At 49.4% G+C, this 21,864-nt stretch overlaps 7 protein-coding genes across 7 annotated transcripts; 4 read left to right on the top strand and 3 right to left on the bottom strand.

The window, feature by feature from the left end:
* Nucleotides 1-1,427: 1,427 nt before the first annotated feature.
* Nucleotides 1,428-4,169, bottom strand: N7484_006386 (putative phosphoketolase; the record flags this gene model as incomplete). The annotated part of the gene is made up of 7 exons (XM_057116804.1): nucleotides 1,428-1,465; nucleotides 1,514-2,339; nucleotides 2,401-3,021; nucleotides 3,074-3,383; nucleotides 3,448-3,835; nucleotides 3,883-3,957; nucleotides 4,007-4,169. The coding sequence occupies 7 exons, from the start codon at nucleotides 4,167-4,169 to the stop codon at nucleotides 1,428-1,430; spliced, it is 2,421 nt and encodes an 806-aa protein (XP_056972687.1).
* A 317-nt stretch (nucleotides 4,170-4,486) lies between these two features.
* N7484_006387 (uncharacterized protein) lies at nucleotides 4,487-6,043 on the top strand (the record flags this gene model as incomplete). The annotated part of the gene is made up of 6 exons (XM_057116805.1): nucleotides 4,487-4,863; nucleotides 4,934-5,248; nucleotides 5,300-5,362; nucleotides 5,426-5,498; nucleotides 5,549-5,917; nucleotides 6,011-6,043. The coding sequence occupies 6 exons, from the start codon at nucleotides 4,487-4,489 to the stop codon at nucleotides 6,041-6,043; spliced, it is 1,230 nt and encodes a 409-aa protein (XP_056972688.1).
* Nucleotides 6,044-12,737: 6,694 nt separating this feature from the next.
* N7484_006388 (Rab family GTPase) lies at nucleotides 12,738-13,796 on the top strand (the record flags this gene model as incomplete). The annotated part of the gene is made up of 3 exons (XM_057116806.1): nucleotides 12,738-12,821; nucleotides 12,883-12,946; nucleotides 13,168-13,796. 3 exons carry the CDS (start codon nucleotides 12,738-12,740, stop codon nucleotides 13,794-13,796), a joined length of 777 nt encoding a protein of 258 aa, XP_056972689.1.
* Nucleotides 13,797-14,254: 458 nt separating this feature from the next.
* On the top strand, nucleotides 14,255-15,329 carry N7484_006389 (40S ribosomal protein eS7; the record flags this gene model as incomplete). The annotated part of the gene is made up of 3 exons (XM_057116807.1): nucleotides 14,255-14,476; nucleotides 14,806-14,888; nucleotides 14,966-15,329. 3 exons carry the CDS (start codon nucleotides 14,255-14,257, stop codon nucleotides 15,327-15,329), a joined length of 669 nt encoding a protein of 222 aa, XP_056972690.1.
* A 538-nt stretch (nucleotides 15,330-15,867) lies between these two features.
* Nucleotides 15,868-17,807, bottom strand: N7484_006390 (putative dynactin Arp1 p62 subunit RO2; the record flags this gene model as incomplete). The annotated part of the gene is made up of 2 exons (XM_057116808.1): nucleotides 15,868-17,383; nucleotides 17,437-17,807. The coding sequence occupies 2 exons, from the start codon at nucleotides 17,805-17,807 to the stop codon at nucleotides 15,868-15,870; spliced, it is 1,887 nt and encodes a 628-aa protein (XP_056972691.1).
* Nucleotides 17,808-18,368: 561 nt separating this feature from the next.
* N7484_006391 (uncharacterized protein) lies at nucleotides 18,369-19,519 on the top strand (the record flags this gene model as incomplete). The annotated part of the gene is made up of 2 exons (XM_057116809.1): nucleotides 18,369-18,590; nucleotides 18,677-19,519. The coding sequence occupies 2 exons, from the start codon at nucleotides 18,369-18,371 to the stop codon at nucleotides 19,517-19,519; spliced, it is 1,065 nt and encodes a 354-aa protein (XP_056972692.1).
* Nucleotides 19,520-19,693: 174 nt separating this feature from the next.
* N7484_006392 (actin-related protein 2/3 complex subunit 5 family protein) lies at nucleotides 19,694-20,345 on the bottom strand (the record flags this gene model as incomplete). Its single annotated transcript, XM_057116810.1, has 2 exons — nucleotides 19,694-19,904; nucleotides 19,987-20,345. The coding sequence occupies 2 exons, from the start codon at nucleotides 20,343-20,345 to the stop codon at nucleotides 19,694-19,696; spliced, it is 570 nt and encodes a 189-aa protein (XP_056972693.1).
* Nucleotides 20,346-21,864: the final 1,519 nt, after the last annotated feature.

Raw genomic sequence — 21,864 nt, forward strand, 5'->3', positions numbered from 1 at the left:
ATTATAATGGGTAAGAAAGATGTACTGTACTCCACAGAGTGGGATTAGAAAATAGCTGCAATAAACAATGTGCGAAGTATATAAAGCAAGACGGAGTAAAGTCGAGCATTAACGCTGACCCCGAGTGAGGAAGTTTGCGAGGATCCACGTATAAATAAGCCAAGAATTGACAAGTTCTCATCCGCAAAATCTGTCGGCTGGAACCTGCCGCCGAATGGAGCCAATCCCGCTTCATTGTCCGTACTCCGTAGGAACCAAAGTCTATCTGTATGCAGTCATGTCAGCATGAAAGACTAGATAAGTGGGTATCCATTAGACAATCTTGAAAGCCATTCGCGACACCAGTCTGTACGGGCAGGAGAGGACCAAGCCCACGTCAAATGGACCAGATCTGATAGGAATTCGGGCTGACTAGACGTGTCTGTCCGCGTGTAAAGCATGACTCTCGCAAGATCCTCTATTCTGGGTTTAGTGCAGTGGGGACGGTCCCTCGCTAGGTGAAATCCGATCCGACGTTGCCGGAGCCTCTCTGTCTTGGCATTCGCAAACCCGTCATCCTGTTTGAGTTGTTTCAGATCTGAGTTGGAGTATGGTAGGAAGAACGTGGCTGGAGTGCTTTCACCGTTGGAACTGAGACTTCAGCCATGGAACGCAGAACTGGTTTGACACGGACCTCACCGCTTTGCTTTGACACATTTGAAACTTGGCGACAAGGTCACAGGTCAGCCTGAGAGCCTTTTCCTATCGACTGATGCCCCTCAGCCGCACTACGACCACCGTGAGAACATCTGGAGAAAATCCCGGGCATACCTGCAGATCAATTGAGGCTTGCTTCGATGCTCACGTCCGATTTTCAATACCCAATCTCATATACGAGATCCAGCGCCAGTTTTGGTCCAAGTCGATACCACATACCACATACTGATTCTGCACTTGTGGCTCTGCATAATGCTTGACCAACAACAATATAGGTGGACATTATCTCGGCGTTTAATGTGACGCGACAACGTGATAAGTGATAGTGGCGTCCAGCCTCTAGGGCAGACCAAGAAAGCGCTTATATGAATCGCTTTACAGGGTAATTCCACCATTCTTTGTTCGTAGTCACATATATCACTGCCACCTATAGAAAGCGGGGGTTCAAGATCATTCCTTCTTTTTCCATAGCATCTTGGCCGTGTTCTGTGCCCTTGTCCTCTAACGGACTAGGTTCTACACCTTTCACATATAGCTGACATGACGCATGTATGCCCTAATGAGGGTATTGTGAGGAAGACTCGTCTCGGGATCGATGCAATATGGGTAAAGGTTGCGCTTCGTTTGCAATAAGTCAGGTCTATAGATGCTCGTTCTGCTTCATTCATAAACTAAATCTAAATATTCTTTCTGAACTTGTTCTAAACCACTGTAACTTCGTCTCAACTCATCTAAGTGAATTTCGGGAGCTCGTATAAACCAGCAGGATCTAAATTCAGTCAGCACACAATCCATCAACCCTACTGGGTAAATTCACCTTTATGGTTCTCAATGATATACTTCCTCGACTCAACAATATTGTGACTCAACTCAGACACCAACTCATGATGCCGAATCTGAATCTCTTGGTTAAACCTCGAAGCTCCCTGAATAGCAGCCTGAGCCACATGGTACCTCGAAGTCCGATTGACAAGCATCATATCAAACGGCGTGGTAGTGGATCCTTCCTCCATATACCCGGCAATGGAAACACGCTCCAAACGTGGCCGACCGAATAGCAACCCCTGCAACTCAGTTTGGTATCCATGATAATTAAAATGAATACATTTATCAGCCGTGAAAAGGTGATCAAACGCCTCGGTCGTTAATGCGTGCGGGTGTTCGCCTGCATTGTCCAGCATCATCAGATCTGTCACGTTGACCACGCGGACACGTAGATTTGGTACACGTTCGCGGAGAAGTGCTGCTGCCGCGATGACTTCGAACATAACTTCGACTCCTATGCCCACGAGAACAACGTCTGGATCGAGTCCGTTGTCTGTGCTGCAGAAGTTCCACACGGATGCACCTGCGCGGCAGTGGTTCTCTGCTTCGGAGGGTGAGAGGTAGACCGGGGTTGGTTGTTTCGAGCCTACCATTAGGTTGATGTAATTCCGGGACTTTAGGCAGTGGTGTAGGGTTGACAGGAATGTGTTTGCATCTGGTGGTAGGTAGACGCGGGCTGCGGTGGGTTTCAATTTCAAGACTGATCCAATGAATGATGGGTTTTGGTGGGAGAAGCCGTTGTGTTCCTGGCGGGTCCAGGTGCTGGTTTCGATGTAGTTTAGACTGGCATTCTTGCTGTGCCACTTAGTTTCTTCGGCCTGTTTTTTTTTTCATTTTTAGCACACGCTGGAACCATTGGGAGGGAGGAATCAATCTGACCATTTTCATGAATTTAGCATACTGCACCATCATTGTGTGAATGATTCCTAAGAAACTTTCATACGATGGGAAAATTCCCATGCGACCAGTTAAGGTATATCCCTGCATGAAGCCCTGACACATATGCTCACTGAGCACTTCGATGACACGCCCTCCGCGAGCATTGGAGAATTCGTCCCACTGGAAATTCCGCCCTGTGTTTTCAAACACTGCATCTAGCTTGTTACTCTCCAGCTCGTCTGGTGAGAATAGACGCGCACTATGTGGGTTTTGAATGAAGAGTTGGTTGATCAGTTTACCAGCAGCCTTCATTGCACTTTCTTCCTTGCCCGACTCCACGCAGAAGTGTTTCCAGTCAGGTAGATCTGGTGCCTTGTAGCTGTTATATGCTTCGATACGTTGACCAAGTTTCTTAGAACTGTCAGTCGGTATCACGGATTTGATCTCATCGATAACGTCGCCATTCTCTGTAAAGAGTTCCTCCGGTTTGTAACCTGAGAGCCAATTTTGAAGAATATCCAGTTGTTCCTTGTCAGATTTTGCCTTGGGCAGCGGCACCTGGTGTGAATGGAACGAGCCCTCGATGAAGTTTCCGTGAAGCTTTTTGGGTCCCGACCAGCCCTAGAAAGTGTGAGCATATCTACGAAACGAAAAATCCGGAGGTAAAGCCTACCTTGGGTGTTCGCAGTATCAACATTGGCCAACGAGGTTTGACAATTGGTTTGCCGGAGCGAGCCGCTTGTTGAATCCGTTGGATTTCTTTCACAGCCCACACCATTGAGCTGTGTAGATCCGTATCAATGTCGTTTAAATCCTCTACAAACCGGACTTGATATCCGTATCCAGTGAACAGAGCCAGAAGCTCCTTGTCGTCCATGCAGCCAAAGATCGTGCGCTCACTAATCTTGAACCCATTAACATGGAGGATTGGAAGGACGGCACCGGACTCTTTCGGATCAATGTATTTGATAGCATGCCAGGATCTGTACAGGCTCAATTAGCATTGTTCGTCAAAGATTTGAGTACAAAGATATGGGTAGAACGAACGTAGCCGTTGGACCAGTCTCAGCCTCCCCATCACCCACGATGCAGGGAACAATCAAATCAGGATGATCCATAACGGCACCAAATGATACAGCCAAAGCATATCCCAGTTCTCCACCTTCATGAATCGCACCCGGGGTCTCAGCGTTGATGTGACTTGGGAGACCAGCTGTGGTGCTGAATGTGGAAATGAGGTTATGCAGGCCCTGGCTGTCCCGAGAATACTGGGGGTAGAATTTCTCCAATGAGCCTTCTAGCCACAGTGCGGCTAGAACACCTGGTGCTCCGTGTCCTGGTCCGACGACATAGAGCATATCCAGGTTCATTGTTTTGATGATGTAGTTTAGGTGGGAGTAAACGAGGATCAGGCCGGGACATGTTCCCCAGTGACCTAGCAGTACTTAGTGATTGCACCGAAAATATGTCAAGTTAACTCACCTAAGAGTCGGGGCTTGATGTCATCGAACGTGAGGGGTCTTTTAAGAAGAACATTCTCTTGTAAGAAAATCATCGCTTTGTATAAGTTAGCATTTGCAGGACTTGAAGATGCAGTATGTCATACCTGCGGCGATGTAAGCAGCCGCCCGGCGAAACTTCAGCAAAGAATCGCAGGTATTTTGATCGAGTGTCTCATGATCAATTGTGACCCTGAGCTTATCCAAATCATCTGGTAAATGCGACGGTAATGGCTGTGGATTCGGCCGATCGATGACTTCGCCGGGCATAATGGGTGGTAGATAGATCAGCGGAGATCGACAAAGGTACGTAAATAATGTCTTCTTTCTCTCGAAAATGAAATCGTCGATTGAGAACACCACAACAAAAAATAGATTAAATGTAGGAACTAGAATTGTTCAATGCCCAGGTGCATGGAATATTTAATGCATGGGTCAGGCCATACAGGGTAGGTACGTATATTATCCGGCTTTTCCCTCACGACGTCACAACTGCAGATGTCATCACCTTGACATCACGTTACTTCCATCCAGCAGATCCAAATCGTCGCAATAGCTCATCATTGCGATAGATATCACCATCAAAAATGGCAAAATACATTCTGGCCGTCAACGCCGGCTCATCCTCTGTCAAAGTCACGTTCTATGCATACGAGAACCCGCCAAGAGCAATCGCCGATGCCCAGGTGTCAGGTATCACTGCCCCACCACCAGCATTTAAGTACCGGCGCGGCCCTGAGAAAATCCAAGAGGACCTGAAGCAGAAGCTGAATACGCCCCAAGATGCGTTCAAATATATTCTGCAGCGCTGCTTCAATGACCCCGAGCTTGCCGAGGTCGCTAGCGAGGCTGATCTCGCATACATATGTCATCGGGTAGTTCATGGAGGAGACTACAAAGAAGCAGTCACAATCAACGATGAAAGCTTGCATCATCTGGAGGAATTAGAAGATCTCGCTCCGTTGTTAGTAAACCGCCTAAATTTCTGTGTTCAATTTCCCATCTCTACACATGTTACTAACTCCAGCGCCCAGGCACAATTTCTCCGCACTGGAGATCATTCGCCTCTGCAAAAAAGAGCTTCCAAGCGTCGCCAGCATCACCTTTTTCGACTCCGCCTTCCATCAGACTATGCCCGCCCACGTGAAGACATATCCTATCGACCAGGAAATCGCCAAAGCAAACGGGCTACGGAAATACGGATTCCACGGAATCAGCTACTCGTTCATTCTACGCTCCGTCGCACAGTTCCTGGGTAAACCGACCGAATCTACTAACGTGATCGCAATGCATATCGGCAGTGGAGCTTCGATCTGCGCGATCAAGGATGGCAAATCGATTGATACTTCGTGAGCCCAAACTCTTCCTTTCATGACCCACGGTTCACTGACGACATTCAGAATGGGCCTTACACCCCTAGCTGGGTTACCCGGCGCAACGCGAAGCGGCTCTATAGATCCCTCGTGGGTTATCCATCAACCTGGAACTTGGTATCAGCCCTAGTGGAGTTACTGACCGTGATCTAGGCTGGTATTCCACTACACGAGCGAGGCGGGGAAATTGAGTCCCGGCAGCACCAAGGAGATGCACATTAGCACGGTAAGGGCACTTGAAAACTTTTCACGCAACGAGAACTAATGCCCATCAAGGCCGAGGAAATTCTCAACAAAAAATCCGGCTGGAAAGCTCTGACCGGCACCACCGATTTCGCCAAAATCGCCGTCTCAGACGCACCGGATACACACAAGCTAGCGTTCGATATCGTGGTCGATCGTATTCTAGGCTATATTGGGAGTTACTACGTCAAGCTAAACGGACAGGTAGACGCTATCGTATTTGCGGGCGGCATTGGCGAGAAGAGCGCATTATTGCGCCGGACGCTGGTTGAGCAATGCCGGAGTCTAGGTGTGGCGATTGATCCGGGCGCTAATGACAAGGGGCCGGGTGACGAGACAGTCAAAGATATCTCCCTTGACGGCAAGGGGCCTCGAGTGCTGATCTGCCAAACCGACGAACAGGTAAGACCGTGGCTTTTTTTTTTTTTTTTTTTTTTTTTCATTGTGCATCCACGAAGCAGGGTATTTTGTTTGCTAATGAATTTGTGTTTATAGTTCGAGATGGCGTATAGCGTTTGTGCGCGATGAGGTATCGAATATGGATTTAGTCAGAAGAGCTGATCACAACGAGTGTAATTGTAATTCCAAATCTTACATATGACAGGTTCAGCCTTAAGAATGACAGATGCGTAGCTGGATAGGAATCGTCAACGCGTCGTATTTAGGCTTTGGTTTTTGTCATTCTTATGGGAAAAAAAATAGACATGTCCCTGCATTCCAATGCTTTGAGTCTAATCTACTGAAGATCCAGGTGGGCGGGTGACATGAATGTGATGCATCAAGTCTCGGATTCGACAGCTTGCATCGGAATTCCCGTTCCCCCCGAGACGTCGATCAGTAAGCCGGGAGGAGAGGATCGCGATCGGGGAGAATGAGATCGAAGAATAAGTCTGGCTAATCTGTGATGTACTCAGCCCATTCGTACTTTTGAAGACAGGGATGATCCGCGGAACTGCCACTCTATTGTACATCTAAGTTCAATGTTGCTTGGATCTCTCATGCAGTACAGATCGATCGCATGCAAGTCAAATAATGGCACACAGCAAGGTCCAGATGCAGTGCTGCACATGTACCTGCGTTACAGTAAATTGATGTTGATAAATGTCATAGTGCAGGCCGATCCCACGAAAGGGGCAGAGGCGCACAATTGAGAAGCTGATGACTCCACTGGTGGACATTAATGTGGCAGGAAACATCAACCGTTGATCCATCTCAATCCTCCAACTGGCTGCGGAAGTGCAGCAAGAAGCCGCGCGCCCCAGGAATGCCCCTAGAGCCCAGTGGGTCGAAGTGGCTTCGCATTGCACTCTGTATGGCTCGGTTCATCTGAAAATCTGAAATAACCATTCCTTCTGATGCGTCCGAGTCAGGGGCCCGGCAGGGAGGACAAGGAGACGATCAAACCCGACACGATGGGTACTGGGCCGATCGTCATTCAGTTTTTATTTTTATTTTCGGTTTTTCCGTGATGTAATTTGTAGAACTCGAGAATTGAGGCTGTCAATCGGGGAAAAAGTTTACTCGTCCACTTGGTTCTTTGCGGGTGTCGCCGTCCGGGTTTCCGGCGATCTCAACAAAGGGAGATCATGCCCACGGGCAGGTTAAAAAAAAAAGTAAAGCCCCCCAATAATCGCCGGGGAACTCCCGGAGTACCTTTTGTCTTTTCTTTTGACACATCAAGATCTACGTCTATTGAGGCGGGATCAATGGTTCCAGAACGGATAAATGCATACGTACGGAGTACAACCGGAATACCAAGTGGGTGCCTCATGTCCACTTGTTCCAGAAGCTTTCGATGGAGTCGAGTGATTTTTTGGGAGGATCGTCCGGCTTCTCTTCCGCGGTGCCCTAGCTCGAAAAAGAGAAATGGTCGACTTTTGGTCGACGAGCTATTGCGTACGGGATGGTCTGGACCTTTCCGTTGAATCCCCAACGGCCACAATATTGAGCAATGGATGTATCGAGATCTATTGAGATAAAGAAAACAAGGACATTTTCTCCCCCCTGCGCTGCAAGGCGGTTAACCAAGTCGGCTTTTCTTCCGTGACACCCCTGTTCCCTGCACTGGCGCGATACATATGTACCTACGTACCGATCGGAGGATTCGTCGAGTCAGTTTCATTTATACAAAGAGTCCTTCGACTCAACCTAATCTCCTCATATTACAGCTAACTTTTACTGCGTAATAGTAATCGGATTTAGAGATAATAAGAAGCCAAGCGGTTCATGCAATTCGCTAAACCTTGTTCCTCGCGGGTGAACTAATGCATCGAGCCGAAGTCTGGAGACGCGTTCAGGAACCCGCTGTGGCAAGAGGCAAATGAACCCAGAGCCCTGGATCATAGCCGTTATAGTCTATCTGCAAATCCTGCCTTGGAACACCCAAAAACTCAAAATATTGACAGGGGAGGACGGGGCGACGGACAGGTCGGGCCAAAGACCACAGAAACAGGCTAATGATTCTGGAAGGCCTCAACCTCTTCTCCCGTTTCTAGCGTCATTCTAGCTGTAATGGAAACGGGGTCTTCCCGAGGTACTCCGTTTGCTCCACCGTAAGAAAAAGGAAGCTCGTTTTTTTGTTTCCTTGCCTATTTTCGACTAAATGCCCCGAGTACCCAGCTAAACTTCCTGGTCGGGTCGGTCTACTGCAACGTAAATACCGTGACCCATTATTTGGGTCCCTGCCGCGTGCAGACCCACTGAGGATCATCATCAATTCCCCTATCCCAACGAATAGGGAATGGCCCTGGAACAAGGTGGCTTGCAAAAGGCGGCAATCACATCAGCAACTTGCGAGATGGAGAAAGGGAAGTGAGAGAGCTTTCCCCGTGGCGTGGAGCTTTCTCAAAGTCTCGCCCGTGTCTAGGGAATCGATCTCGCTAACGGCCTCGGGCTGCAATTCCGCGGCAGATCTCCAGGCCCGATGGCAATAGCGATGGAAGCCTGTTAGATAGTAGGGTGGACTTATCGATTTCACTATTGCAATACCCTAGCCTTAATCCCGGTCTACTCTAGATGATATCAAGCCGTGGATGGCTGAAACAGGAAATCCGAGCTACTGGAGAGAAAAGAAAAGATAGCGGACTTTATTAATACTTAATCTAACAGAGGAGGAAGGTGACCCTAAAAAAAAACAACAAATAAAACATAGCCACAGGCTCCAGTGTGGCGAGAGCTGACGCAACAAAAGCCAGTGTGATTGTACCCTTAAAACAAAAGATAGGGGTATATGGGGGTGGATCCCCAACTGTTTTCTGCAGTTCCCGAATGAAATCAGAAAAATTTCGATGGAGAATTTACGGGGAGTGCCACTTGTATCATCGCATACCGCGAAGTGGGCCACTTCACCCAAGTCCCCGGGAGAACTAGAAAGGCTAGAAGGCGAAAAGAATGTTCATACGTAACCGAGACCAGGAGTGGGTTCATTAGAGCTTCTGAATTGGCTTTCGAATCGACGCGCCGTACTGATGGAGTTTTCTCTGGTAGCGCGCGCGGGGACCCACCCCCTATGATGGATACTTGTCCACTCCCAACAGGATCGTGGGAACCGTGATCGAGATCGGTTTAATAACTAGTGCGAGTGCGGGAGATTCGTAATTTGGGATGAGACAGGGCAGTGCTGGGCGCGAAAAGGAATACAAAAAAAACAAAAACGGGACGCCCGAGGTAGTTTCAACTTGCTTTGTTCGGGGTGAGATCAAGGGGGGTGATAGGAGAGGCGATTGGCCGGGAGTTGGGCCATCTCATCTGAAGGATAAGTTGAGTTTTGGAAGTCATTTAGATACATAGAGACTAAAGGCGATAGCGCGAAGGCGAAACCGAGTGTCTGAACTTGATGAAATAGTTGGCTAGGGGACGTACCTAGGCATCATATGTCAGAGGGACCCCTGGGAATGGTACAGGTTCTATGGATCTAGTACTAAGATGGTTTAGTGAATCCATCCGATGGAGCCCGAACCACGCGAGTTAAGGAGAAGAGAACTTGTCTCTTCGGATGGATCCGTTTCTGTTCCTGCGGCTGCTTCCCTTTGCTCCACTTATGCAACGGAGATTCGGTAGCTTTCCCCTGGGAAAGTGGAGAGCTTCGGGGAAAATCACCAACTGCATGGTACTTTTGGGGGATACAGGAGCAAGGTATCAAATATGAGAAGTGGCTGGGATGTATAGAAGTGATGGATCCATTGATAAAAAAGCATCCGATCCATCCTTAGCGTTAAGACGTTAAGGGGAACTGGACCAGTTCTTCCGGGGGGACGGGAGAGCCGCTCTTAACAAAGAGGATTTGCAGTGATGGTTTTTCTTTTTATTGATTTTGGTAATTTGGATTTCCTTTTTTGATTTATTTCATTTCGGCTTTTAGTATTTTAGCATTTTAGGATTTTTTTTTAAATTGTATTTTCCCAATCCATTTCTTATTTTCTTCTTTTTTAACTCTTTTTTTTCCCATTCATTTTTTTTTATCAAATAGCAGGGAAAAAAAAAGGATGATCATCCTCATATCTTGTCTATATATCTACGCAATCGTTCCCTTCTTTCAAATCTCTCTTCTCCTTTGACTCTAATTCTCCTCGACCAGGATTCGGGACATACTTGACGACCAAAACACAAATATTACGCCCCTACCTGTCCCTGTGCTCTCCCTTCTCTCCCTTGCGATACGTCTTTTGCTGGATTTTCAACCGGATCTACCGGGTCACTTCCGCGGCACTTGCTCCTTTCCAGGGCCTCCCTTGCCGGCTTTAGCTATCCCTTCTCTGCCCGTTTATCCTTGGTTCAGATCGCGATTTTCATGAACTTGATTCTGCAGCCACCCTCGCGCTTATTATTTTGAATTACCTGGGAGAAGAGAAATCCGATACGACCGAACCCATAAAAAGCAACGAAAGGCGACCTATCGAGCCTCTTTCTACACCACTTGAATCCACCATTTTATTTGTTGGCTGTCTTGTCACATTCCTGCCCTACAATCTGCTGGTGCCCGCACCGTCCTAGTGGTCATCTTTAAAAAGGATCACCTTCCCGATCTCGACCGCATACGCCTATCGCCGCCACCCTTGTCGAGAACCGTTTCGTTTCTTTTTCTTTTTTGACTTCGGGGGGTTGGATTGGGAGCTCGTTTGCCTGGTGCTCGAATCCCCGGCCGCAAAGAACTATATAAGATCCTTCGTGGTCGTGTCTATTTGGTAAGTTCTTCATCTCATTCCTCACCTTCTAAACTACGATCAACACCACCAATATTTCCTCAATTCGACCCTAATCATGATTGTCCCCGCAGAACTCAATATGATACTCCGAGATCTCTCTGCTTTCAACATGGGACGCGGTGCATACGATACAACCGGTGTTAAGAAGCCTGGTGCTCCTCCACCACCACCTAAATAATCACCTTACCAAGATACCCTCCATCCTCATACTTGTTTGGTATCAAGGATATCCCTAGCGCACATGCGCTAGATAATCACGCCTCTACGTTGGAGTTGACACTTTTTTTTCGGTGAGTCAGACGTTGCCTTATTTTGGGCACCAACTGAGTACTAATTGATATTAGACATCTGTAACACTATTGAACTTTGGCTCTGCTGTTCTCTTTCGGTCATATCCTTGTCTACGTTTCGCTACCGGATTTGCGCGACCAATCATTATACCCCTTTTAATTCCTATTCTGCATCGGTTTCGGATTCCCCCAGCGTCGACGCTTCTCGTTTTTCGACTTTCTGCGTCGCATGTGCGCCTTGATTTTTTTTTTTTTTTCTCGGAACCCCGTCTTCTTCTCCGACATCCTCCTACCTTTCTCTCTCCGACATGACTTTCTGGGGCTACCTTTCTTTTGATCTCTCAAAAAGTTGTGATGTGTTGGTTTTATCTGGTTATTTGTTTACTTTGAGGCGTTATGGTTTAGATGGGTTGGAAGTTATTGCATGGGATGCATGGGTTTATACCAGAAGGAAATAGACCTTCGACCCCGCGGTCAAATAGCATGATTTGCTAATATTATATTTGGGATCTTCACTTCACTTGCATTGTGTATCTGTACCTGGCATCGTATCTGTATATCTCCGCGCGCCTGACTGTAAGCGCCTCGTCCTTTTGTCGGTCTAGACCACGTTCGAATTGATTAATCGATCTAGGCAAACTTGCCAACTGTCGTGTCGGGTTTGTCAGCTGCGGGTAGAATCTGTTGAGCATCGGGCAGGGTTGCTTGGGGACTGACGAGGCCAGGAACCGGTCTGATTTTGGATGTGGGCCCTGTCAGTGTCGGCGGAGGTATCCCGACCAGTCAGTACCGGACATCATCTTGCATACCCGTTGGGCACTAGCCTGGTCAGGAACGAGTTTGTGCGAGAATCTAGAGCTCTCGTTCTACAGTCAATGCACTACAGATGCTCTGGGGATCGTGTTCCTGATTAGGACCTTTGGCGACCAGGGAACCATGTTATGTTCCAATATCCACTCCCAGGCCCAAGGATGTTGGCGCCTAATTGTCATTCAAAGGATGCCTACTTTCCAATGTTCACGAGATCTGTTAAATTTGCACACCTCAGAGCTGCTCCGTTCTAGAAGATACAAAAGTACCAGTTCCCCACTCCTGAATCCCCAGATGTGTTTCAATATCTTCGAAGTGTATGCCACAAAGCACAAACTCATTGTTTGACAGTTCGGGGCTGACGGTCCCATCGGTTCTTATTCTTCGGGTTGGAGCTCAACTTTCCTGTTAGCCGGGGTCGTTTGGTGCTTCGATGAACGAACCTGAGAAAATGAGACCGATCACTTCACCTCGAACTATACGAGAATAGTCAAGCCCAACCGTCAATCGATCAGCCTGCAGACCCTTGATCGCCAGACTTTCAATGCATTGTTGATGCATTTATACAACTAGTCACGTGACATAGCGACATGGGGTTCGCGCTAAGCTAGATAGAGGAAGTGCATCATCATCGACCTCCGACTAAGCAACTCAATCCTCAATTACCTCCCAGTACTTCCGGTCACAACATTTCAAGGAGGCCTTATTACAAACCCAGTTGACCCTTTCAAGAAATACAACTTCTCGTATTCCAGCTTCTGTCTCACGTCTCAGGCCGCCAGCTACATAGGTCTCAGCTGAATCTCGCCAGCTCATCCTTCTGCCTGATTACCGGTTGTTTGACAGGCGTCGCTTCCTGCACGACGGCCTAACCGGTCCTTTCTGCTTTGTCTAATTTCAACTATTCAACCTTCAGCCATGTCCGAGTCAGCGGGCGCGAATGCCCCCAAGCCAAGCAGCAGTGTCAAGCTCGTGCTGCTGGGAGAGGCTGCCGTGGGAAAGGTATAGTTCTCCTCGCTCCGTTACACAGGAAACCGTAGCTGACCAGCATGCTTGCTTGCAGTCCTCCCTCGTCTTGCGGTTCGTCAACAATGATTTCCAAGAGAACAAGGAACCAACGATCGGCGGTAAGACAGCCTCCTCCCCCCCCCCCCCCCTTCCAACCACCCGCCGAAGATGAATAAGGATCATAGCGCAATATCTCTGGCCATAGATTCATCTCTGTCGCGATAGTCCTTGCATGGTGTTACACTAGTGGCGATCCATTCAAATGTCCCACCACCTCCATACTACCCTCCATTCTACTCTCATATTGACCCTAAATGGATGGACTAACATGATCATGCAGCCGCCTTCCTTACACAGAAATGTACCCTCCCCTCGCGCACAATCAAGTTCGAGATTTGGGATACCGCAGGACAGGAACGGTTCGCTTCGCTCGCCCCCATGTACTACCGCAATGCCCAGGCCGCCCTCGTGGTCTACGATGTTACCAAGCCCTCCTCTCTGACCAAGGCGAAACACTGGGTGGCTGAGCTTCAGCGCCAGGCTAGCCCCGGGATTGTCATCGCTCTCGTCGGTAACAAGCTGGACTTGACCAACGATGGCGGCGATGCCTCAGCTGTTCAGGACGTCGAGTCTGTGTCGGCTGCCCCCGAGAGCGATGAGGCAGCTGGCGAGGAAGGCGAGGAGCAAGATGCGACTCCCGGCGATGCTCGGAAAGTGTCGACACGTGAGGCTACTGGTTATGCCGAAGAGGAGGGACTGCTGTTCTTTGAGACCAGTGCGAAGACTGGAACCAATGTGGTGGATGTGTTCACGGCCATTGCCAATGCGATCCCAGAAAGCAGCTTGAAGACCGGTCGCGGCGCTGCTGGAGCTGGTCAAACTGCACTTGGTGCCCGCTCTGGAGAAGATTCTCGGGTCAATTTGGGTGACCGTAGTGCTGCGACAGCCAAAGAGGGCTGTGCTTGTTGATCTGGGGTTTCCGTCTCCAATTTCCATTTTCCTTCTTCTACAACATCCCCCCCGCAATCTCCAGGCGTTTTCATACCTTTTTCATTGTTCTCGGTCCGCTTTTCCCAGTTACATTTTAAGTTACTTCCAGTATTGGAAACACTTAAATGTCCCTATTGCACATCCTGTGGTATATCACCTTTTTTTTGCTTTTTAAGTCAATGATACAGTAAATCTTCTAGAGTGTATAGAATCTGAATCTTGAAACAGTATTCAGAACATGGAACACTAAGAGCCAAAGCAGTAAAAGTCTGGAACATTGGAACCAGTCACGAACATCCGACCAATCAGAAGAAGCCGAGGGCAGAGTAGTCACGGGACCATCAATCCCCTAAAGAAAACACGCTAAGCCCGATTTGGTCCAAGCGCACCCTAAGCGAAAGTGACGATCCCACAGCAAATTCCCATTTGGCTTCTTGATGCGAGAACACCTCCCCTCCGCCGACATCTCAACCAGCACCTTCCGCAGCACCCCGTTGCTCACCATGGCTGCCGTCAACAAGATTGCCCTCAACTCGCCGTCCCGGCAGAACCCCTCCGAGCTGGAGACCGCGATTGCCGGTGCTCTGTTCGACCTCGAGAGCAACACACAGGACCTGAAGGCCACCCTTCGCCCCCTGCAGTTCGTCTCTGCCCGTGAGGTAAGAATTGCGCCTACGCCTATCGGAACTCAACTTGGAAATCGTGTCGATGGAATTTTTTTGTGCGATTTTGTGTGATCGGAGCAAGAGATGGAAATTTAAAGATATCATGGACAAATGTCGAATCGCCTCAATTCCTTGCCAAACAATTCAACAAGGCACTACCAGTATCTAAGGAAGGCATACACGACGATGGCAACACACAATCGACACAACGATCAAAAAATTCCGTCGACACTTTTTCTGGGGTTGAAATCTGGATTTTGATGTTTTTGTGTGCGCCCGCCGCACGTTGAAATCAGACATTCTAACATGATTACCCATTACAGGTTGAGGTCGGCCACGGCAAGAAGGCCATCGTTGTCTTCGTCCCCGTTCCCCTCCTGCAGGGCTTCCACAAGATCCAGCAGCGGTAAGACTCGACACCCAAGCACACAACTACCATATGGATCAAAAAAAGAAACCAAGACTAATCAATCACGACAACAGCCTCACCCGCGAGCTGGAGAAGAAGTTCTCTGACCGCCATGTCCTCTTCGTGGCTCAGCGCCGCATCCTGCCCCGCCCCAAGCGCTCCGTCAACTCGCGCTCCAACCAGACTCAGAAGCGCCCCCGTTCCCGCACTCTGACCGCCGTCCACGACTCCATCCTCACTGACCTCGTCTACCCCGTCGAGATCGTCGGCAAGCGCATCCGCACCAAGGAGGACGGCAGCAAGACCCTGAAGGTTGTCCTGGACGAGAAGGAGAAGGGTGGTGTTGACCACCGTCTCGACGCTTACGGCGAGGTCTACCGTCGGTTGACCGGCCGCAACGTTGTGTTCGAGTTCCCCCAGAGCGGCGCTGAGTACTAAGCTATAAACTAGTTTTAAGCTTTGATTCTGTGTTGTTTTGAAGGAATGGAGGGAAAGGACAGGAAAGGAGGTGTATTGGGTTTACTTGTTTCTAGGTCTTGAAACTCAACTAGATCCAAGGCATGACGGGTGAAAAGACCAAAAAATGCATTCACGGGTTTTTGATTTATGTGTGCCCTTTCCATTGACTTGGTGCATGGTTTGTCCTCCCAGAGGCGACGGAGCTGAGTATTTTTTTTCCATCCGGACACCGTGTTTCTTCTTTAATGAGGATGGGATGGGATATGTGATAACTATTCCAATTGAACATTTCCGACTTTCAATTACGCGTAGGAATCACCAATACTACCCTGTTCTGAGTCCTGGAAGGAACCTATGCCCTCGTACTGGTTATTATGCAGTTCAAGTAGCCCATCTCTTACGTTCACCCATGACCTCGAGATATTCACGCAGGAAAAGCCATTGTACTCGAAAAAAAAAAAGATATGTATAGAACTATGGGGTATGAACAAAGCAACTATGAACAAGACGTTATCATCTACAACGCAGCCTGAATCTTCCCTACCCCCAAAACCATCCAATAGGCCAATTCCCTCGCAACAAGATCATCAGGCTTAGAAGCCTTCCCAACATTCTGCTGTTCAAGCTGTGCCTCCGCATCCCACTCCATGTGCACAAAAACTGGAATCTCCAACACATCTTCATCCTCCTTCAAAGCAACACCCTCATCACTAGCATCCTCATTCCCGGCATTGGTAGTATCAGCTTCAGACCCCGGTAACGTCCCCGGAATAACCTCCAACACAACAGTCGTCCAGTTCCGACCTTTATCCCACACTTTACCAGCTTCGGGTACTTTCTCTGCTGTTCGGATGCCAGTCAAACGCGAGTCTCCGACAGGAGCCGCACCTGCCAACGCCTCATCCCAGACATCACTGTTCGCACCGATCTCGAACTGCGGACTTAGGATGGTCACTTTACTAGCGACCCGGCCTGGCGTCACGGATGGTGTAGCAAGTGTAATGCGGACGGGATCGAACATGTGGTTCTTCAACGTGAGAAGGACATGCACAGGTCTAAGGGGAGGCAAAGCGTTTAGATCCGGTGTTTGCGTTACGGTACCCGACGTAAACGATGACGGAGCAGGTAGAGCTAGAGGACGCAACGTGGGCAGCGGGATATAGCTGAGAGCAATGAGACGAATCCGGAAGCGAGTGGACTGCGGCTTCGTCTCTGGTTTGACAAGGATATGCTTGCAGGATTTGCAGCGCTTTGCACGCTTGGTGCGGAGGAGGACGGGGAGTGGGAGGAGCTCGTCGACGAAGCGGACATCTGGTGATTGCTGTGCGCGCTGATCGAGTGAAGCAATGCTATCCCAGCCGCCTTCTGGAGATGCGAGACGCTCGATTATAGCGGCTTCTTCGTCTGCGGGTGTAACACGGAGACCTTCGCTGGCGGTTAGGGCTTCGCGCATGACTGGGGGCTTTGATTTGGATTTTTTGTTCCCGCCGTAGAGTCCGCTTAGACGGGATGAGGATGCGTAGAGGGACATCAGGCGGTTTAGAGCGCCTGGTGAGGAAAAGCCGAATTCTGACAAGGGGTCACTGGGGGAAGTTGATGTTTCTGAGATCTGGTTGCGGTAGAAGGATTTAAGTGCTGCGAAGCGGGCGTCTGTGTTTGCGGGTGCCACGTCTGTTGAGTCCTCTTTTGCGGATTGCTCTTCGCTGCCGTTGTCGTTGTTTTGGGCGCTGGATTGTCCCTCGGCTGAGATCAGGGTTGATAAAGGCGATTTCAAATCACTGAATGCACGAGAGCCTTGTCTTGACCGGGCATCGTAGGCAGGGGATGCAGTGGAATCGGTCATCTTTTGCAGTTGACTACGGATATTGGTCGGCTTGTCGAACTTGATACCGATATCCAGTGTCGTCCACATGCAGTATCCACAAGATAAGACCCATGGCCCTTGTTGATTTCCATTGCCCGTTACATTTTCAATGGTACTCACAGCTAGTGGGGCTGTACAGACGGGGCAATTGAAGCAGTTACGACCACATCTGTTGTAGTTAGCAAGGCTGTAGCTGTTGGAAACAACTATCTTCAAACATACCGATTGCCATCACTTTTCACCATGCTACTCGGTGTCTCAAATAGACAGTTTGGGCAATACCAGCTCACGATTTCCTCGGTTATGCATCGAGGGCACTTGATCTGGTGACAATCCTCGCAGTATAGAAGCTGTTCGGGTGGATACAACGAGAAATTGGACCGTAGAGATCTAGGGTCGAATGTCTGTTCTTCGTCCTCGTCTTCTTCATCTTGGCCATCCTCCGGCTTTGGTGTCGCATCTTCTGCGGCATCTGTTCGCTCCGGTGTTGGTTTCTGTGACGACTCCCTTGACCTTCGCTTCCTAGCGGGGTCGGGGATTGGGGTGTCGGCGCAAGGGCACGAGATGTAACTGTATGGGAATGGACGCGACATCCTGGGTTGATGGGAAGTAATTCAATAAAGTGATTGCGGCAAACAGGTGTTTCGCTCGGTCAATTCATGCTTCGTGTGACGGGGTCGAGATAATAAGAGGTGGATGCAGAGGCGGCAGTAAGTTTAAAAAGCTCTGTAGACAGGTATTGACTGTTATCGCAACCATTAGCATGCGCCGTCCAGTCTGAGTTTCGTTCTGACCACCGCGACACCCGGTCGTGGGGTAGGGAGTCGTCAGCGATGTACGCGAATACGTACCAAAATTAGGTTTAAATTGAATTTCTCTAGACCCAATCAGCTGCACAGTATGCCCGAGTATGACTACGAGATACACGCAATGATGTTCACGCGGACGGAGCTGCAATTGCGGGCGCAGGGAAAAACGCAGTCGCGGAGATTAAGCTGCGGAGGTCGGTATCAACAATCGACGTCAGAACAAAATTTGGGCCTCAGTTGCAACCTCAATTCCAACCTCCACCTCCACCCCGCAAGTCCAAAATGATCTAGGATCGACTCTTATATTCACTTTACGAACAAAAAATTACTCTCGCTCCTCTAATCATGTTCTCTCTTCACACCATTCGCTCCAGTCTGCCGCGACGATGTCTCGCTGCAAACGTACGGACGTACGCTAGCCAGACCCCCGGTAACCCCATGATTGAGGTATTCAACCGCAAAACGAAGCACCTGCAGAAGGACCGAGCGGCCCGGAATGTTGAGGAGAGCCGTAAGGTCGACTACCTGAAAGATGAAGTGGCAAGGCGGTTATGCGAACGATTGCTGGTAAGGAAGCTCGCGGAACAAAGGACTCAGCTACAGTAGAGCCTTGTACACAATACATTTGCTAATGGAACATGTGCTTGGTATAGGATATCAAACGTGATTTTCCCAATGTGCTTGATCTTGGCGCAAACAGTTGCAATATCGCAAGAGCACTGACGACTCCGGATCTCGATATGGCTGCGCCGGAGGGCGTTTCGACACCGCCGTTGACGCAGAAAATCCCCAACATTACCTGCGTGGAAACCTCGCGGGCTTTGCTACACCGTGACGAGGATTTGCCCTTCAATAAAGAAATCAATGTCCATCGCGATGTGATTCCAGATCTAGAGACGTTGCCGTACCAGCCGAACCAGTTTGATGCTGTGCTTTCGTCGCTGTCGATGCATTGGATCAACGACTTGCCGGCATTGCTTAACCAGGTCAACACGATCCTCAAGCCGGATTGCCCGTTTATTGGTGCTATGTTCGGTGGTGATACGCTGTTCGAGCTCCGAGGGTCGATGCAGCTGGCTGATCTGGAGCGGCGTGGCGGCGTCAGCCCGCATGTGTCGCCGCTAGCGGATGTGAAGGATGTGGGAAGTCTGCTTACTCGTGCTGGGTTTAAGATGCTCACGGTCGACGTGGAGGATATCGTGGTTGAGTTTCCGGATACATTCGCTCTCATGCAAGATCTCCAGGCTATGGGTGAGAGCAATGCTATCCTGCATCGGGAGGCGGGTCCCATCTCTCGGGATGTCTTGTTGGCTAACGAGGCTATCTACCGAACTCTGCATATGGAGGATGATGCACCCGGTATCCCAGCGACATTCCGAATGATTTACATGATCGGTTGGAAGGAGGGTAAGGACCAGCCGCAGCCGTTGCAGCGCGGTAGTGGTGAGGTTAATCTCAAGGATATCTTGGGCGGAGGTGATTTTGAAAGGCCATAGACCTTCCAGCATGTATAGTACAAGGAGATCGAGATTGGATGGAAGGTCCAACATAATGTTTTAGTATACCAATGTAAAACAGTCACGCTGAACAGAAAGATTTTGGACAAGAAGGAAAGGAAACTTGTATGAAATGCGAGCCTCTACCCAACAGCAAAACACGATTGCTTTCACTTAAACCGTCCGGCGGTCTGTCATGACCCGAACAATTGATCCAGTCCCTGTCAACTCCACCAACTTCTCGTGCCAATTGAGCAGCACGCTCATCTGCTGGCCACCACCACCCTCACCCACGTTGCGAGCCTGGATCTGCGAGAAACCTGTAGCCTGCGGCGAAACGGTCTTGGATCCACTGCTAGGACCAGACGAAGACATGCCCTTGTATCTGTTTCTCACATTAGCGCATGTCACAAGCTCCCAATTCAAGCTTGGAATCCCAAGCATTGAGGACGCATTAATAAACATACAGGTACTTCATCAAGCAATCCGCCCGCTCAGCACCACCATCTGAGGCACAAACACCTTCCAAAACACGAGTCATCTCCGCCTGTCGAATCCCCTGCAGCACCTCAATCACAGTCGCCATGTGCACCTCCTTAGCGCGGTCATCACCGCCCAGCGGCGCAGTGTCCAGAACGTGGCGGAGCGCGCCCTCGGTGTCACCACCGCGCAGCAGCTGGCGCACCTGAGTCGCAACGTTTGCGGCGTCACTAGAGGTTTCGGGTTGGGGGAGGGTTGCGGGCAGGAGGGTTTCCATGGGGAAGTTGGCCGACGACTCCGGGTCGAGCTGGTCGATGTTGATGGTGCGGTAGTTGATTTGCGACATGGTGACGGTGTTCCTTGGCTCGTTTCTCGTGGGGATTATGGTGTTTGAGGGGTAATTGAGCTTTGATTTGGTGTATGGATCCCAGGGAATGGGGGTTCGCGCGGTGTTTGCCTTGGGTATATCGGGCGGTGGGGAGCGGGGGTTTGGGGAATTGGGGCGGTGTTGCCGGGCGGTATGAGAGAGACACGATGCACGCAATGGAGCTAGTTTCCACGCTGTTCAAGTAAAAAGATAAGGTGCAGGCTTGCAGCACTGATGATGTGTGATGGTTATGGCCCTGGGGTACCGTGCGTAAGCAGTGGTCAAATTGTCGTTTAGCTTTGTGCCTAGATGCTGGACTCCAACTACGTAATGCTGCGTCTGTAGATGAAGTATAGCGTACCTTTTTGACTAAATTGAATGTTCTACTATAATCATTTGATCAAGTCTCTAAATCAAGTCTTGCAGAAATTCACATAACATATTTCGTATTCGTCATGATGTTTATTGGCCTCTCTCCCCGACTTATCGCCTTCTCATCGCCTTGGTCCGCAACCCCAGGCTAATAGAGACCTCATCGCCAGCTCCTAAAGCCTGAACTTTTGAGAAACACACTACTTCTTCAGTGGCTTAGAGAAAGTTTCCCATGTTGGTTTAATAGTACACGGAGGTCAAATAGGTTTCAGCAGGGACAAGTGCAAGGAACTATACCAACGACAATACTAAGCGCAACGAGGATCATTAATCAATCGAATGTACTTGAGAACCCCGACTCTCACGCTGCTTCATTTACTCCAACCAATCGATCCATGAATACTCTCATCGATTTATGAGGTCCATTAATCCGACCCAGAACCACCCCTCGGTCTCCAAAAATCCCTCATCCTCGGCCATTCAGCATCGAGCTCCCCTGTTCACCTGGGGATATCACAAGCCTCGCGAAGGGCCATGCCGCAATACCCGTGCTTAATTATAGACATGAGGAGCAATTCCCCGCAGATTGCGTGTCGAGGACAAGATCAAGTGGAGTAGATCTACACACCCGGCGACTCGTGAGCCACCACGGGCCAACGTGTGACAAAAAGCTTGTCATTTCCATTGTCTGATTCATGAAACTAGATCTACTTTTGCAGACCGGGATGAAACAGGCCAAAAATTAGCTCAAGGCAATCTGAAGCTTGGGAATGCTTGTGATGCTTGTGATGCTTGTGGGAGCTGTACCAGGGCACCATGTGGAGTACCTGAATCGACTTGAAGGCGTGATCAGGACTTCATTTTGGGGTTGGGGCAGTGAACAGTATTAGATGTGGAATGGGGAGAGAGGTTGTAGAAATGGTTCATCCCAATGCCACGTAACTCCTAAATGTTGCGATGGCGAACATGCATGAAGGCGAAAGAACCATATTTCGTTAGTCCGAGGCTACATCATGGGCATCAACTGGTGAATCGATCGAATGCATTTTCAAGTTTCGTGCATCTGAAATTTGAGTCTGGATCAGGTTCGCCCAACCAAATACCTCATCGTTGATCTGCAGAAGTG

This window comes from Penicillium longicatenatum, assembly GCF_028827895.1.
Source record: "Penicillium longicatenatum strain IBT 33135 chromosome Unknown contig_3_segment0_segment0, whole genome shotgun sequence".
In the NCBI taxonomy this organism is placed as follows: domain Eukaryota; kingdom Fungi; phylum Ascomycota; class Eurotiomycetes; order Eurotiales; family Aspergillaceae; genus Penicillium; species Penicillium longicatenatum.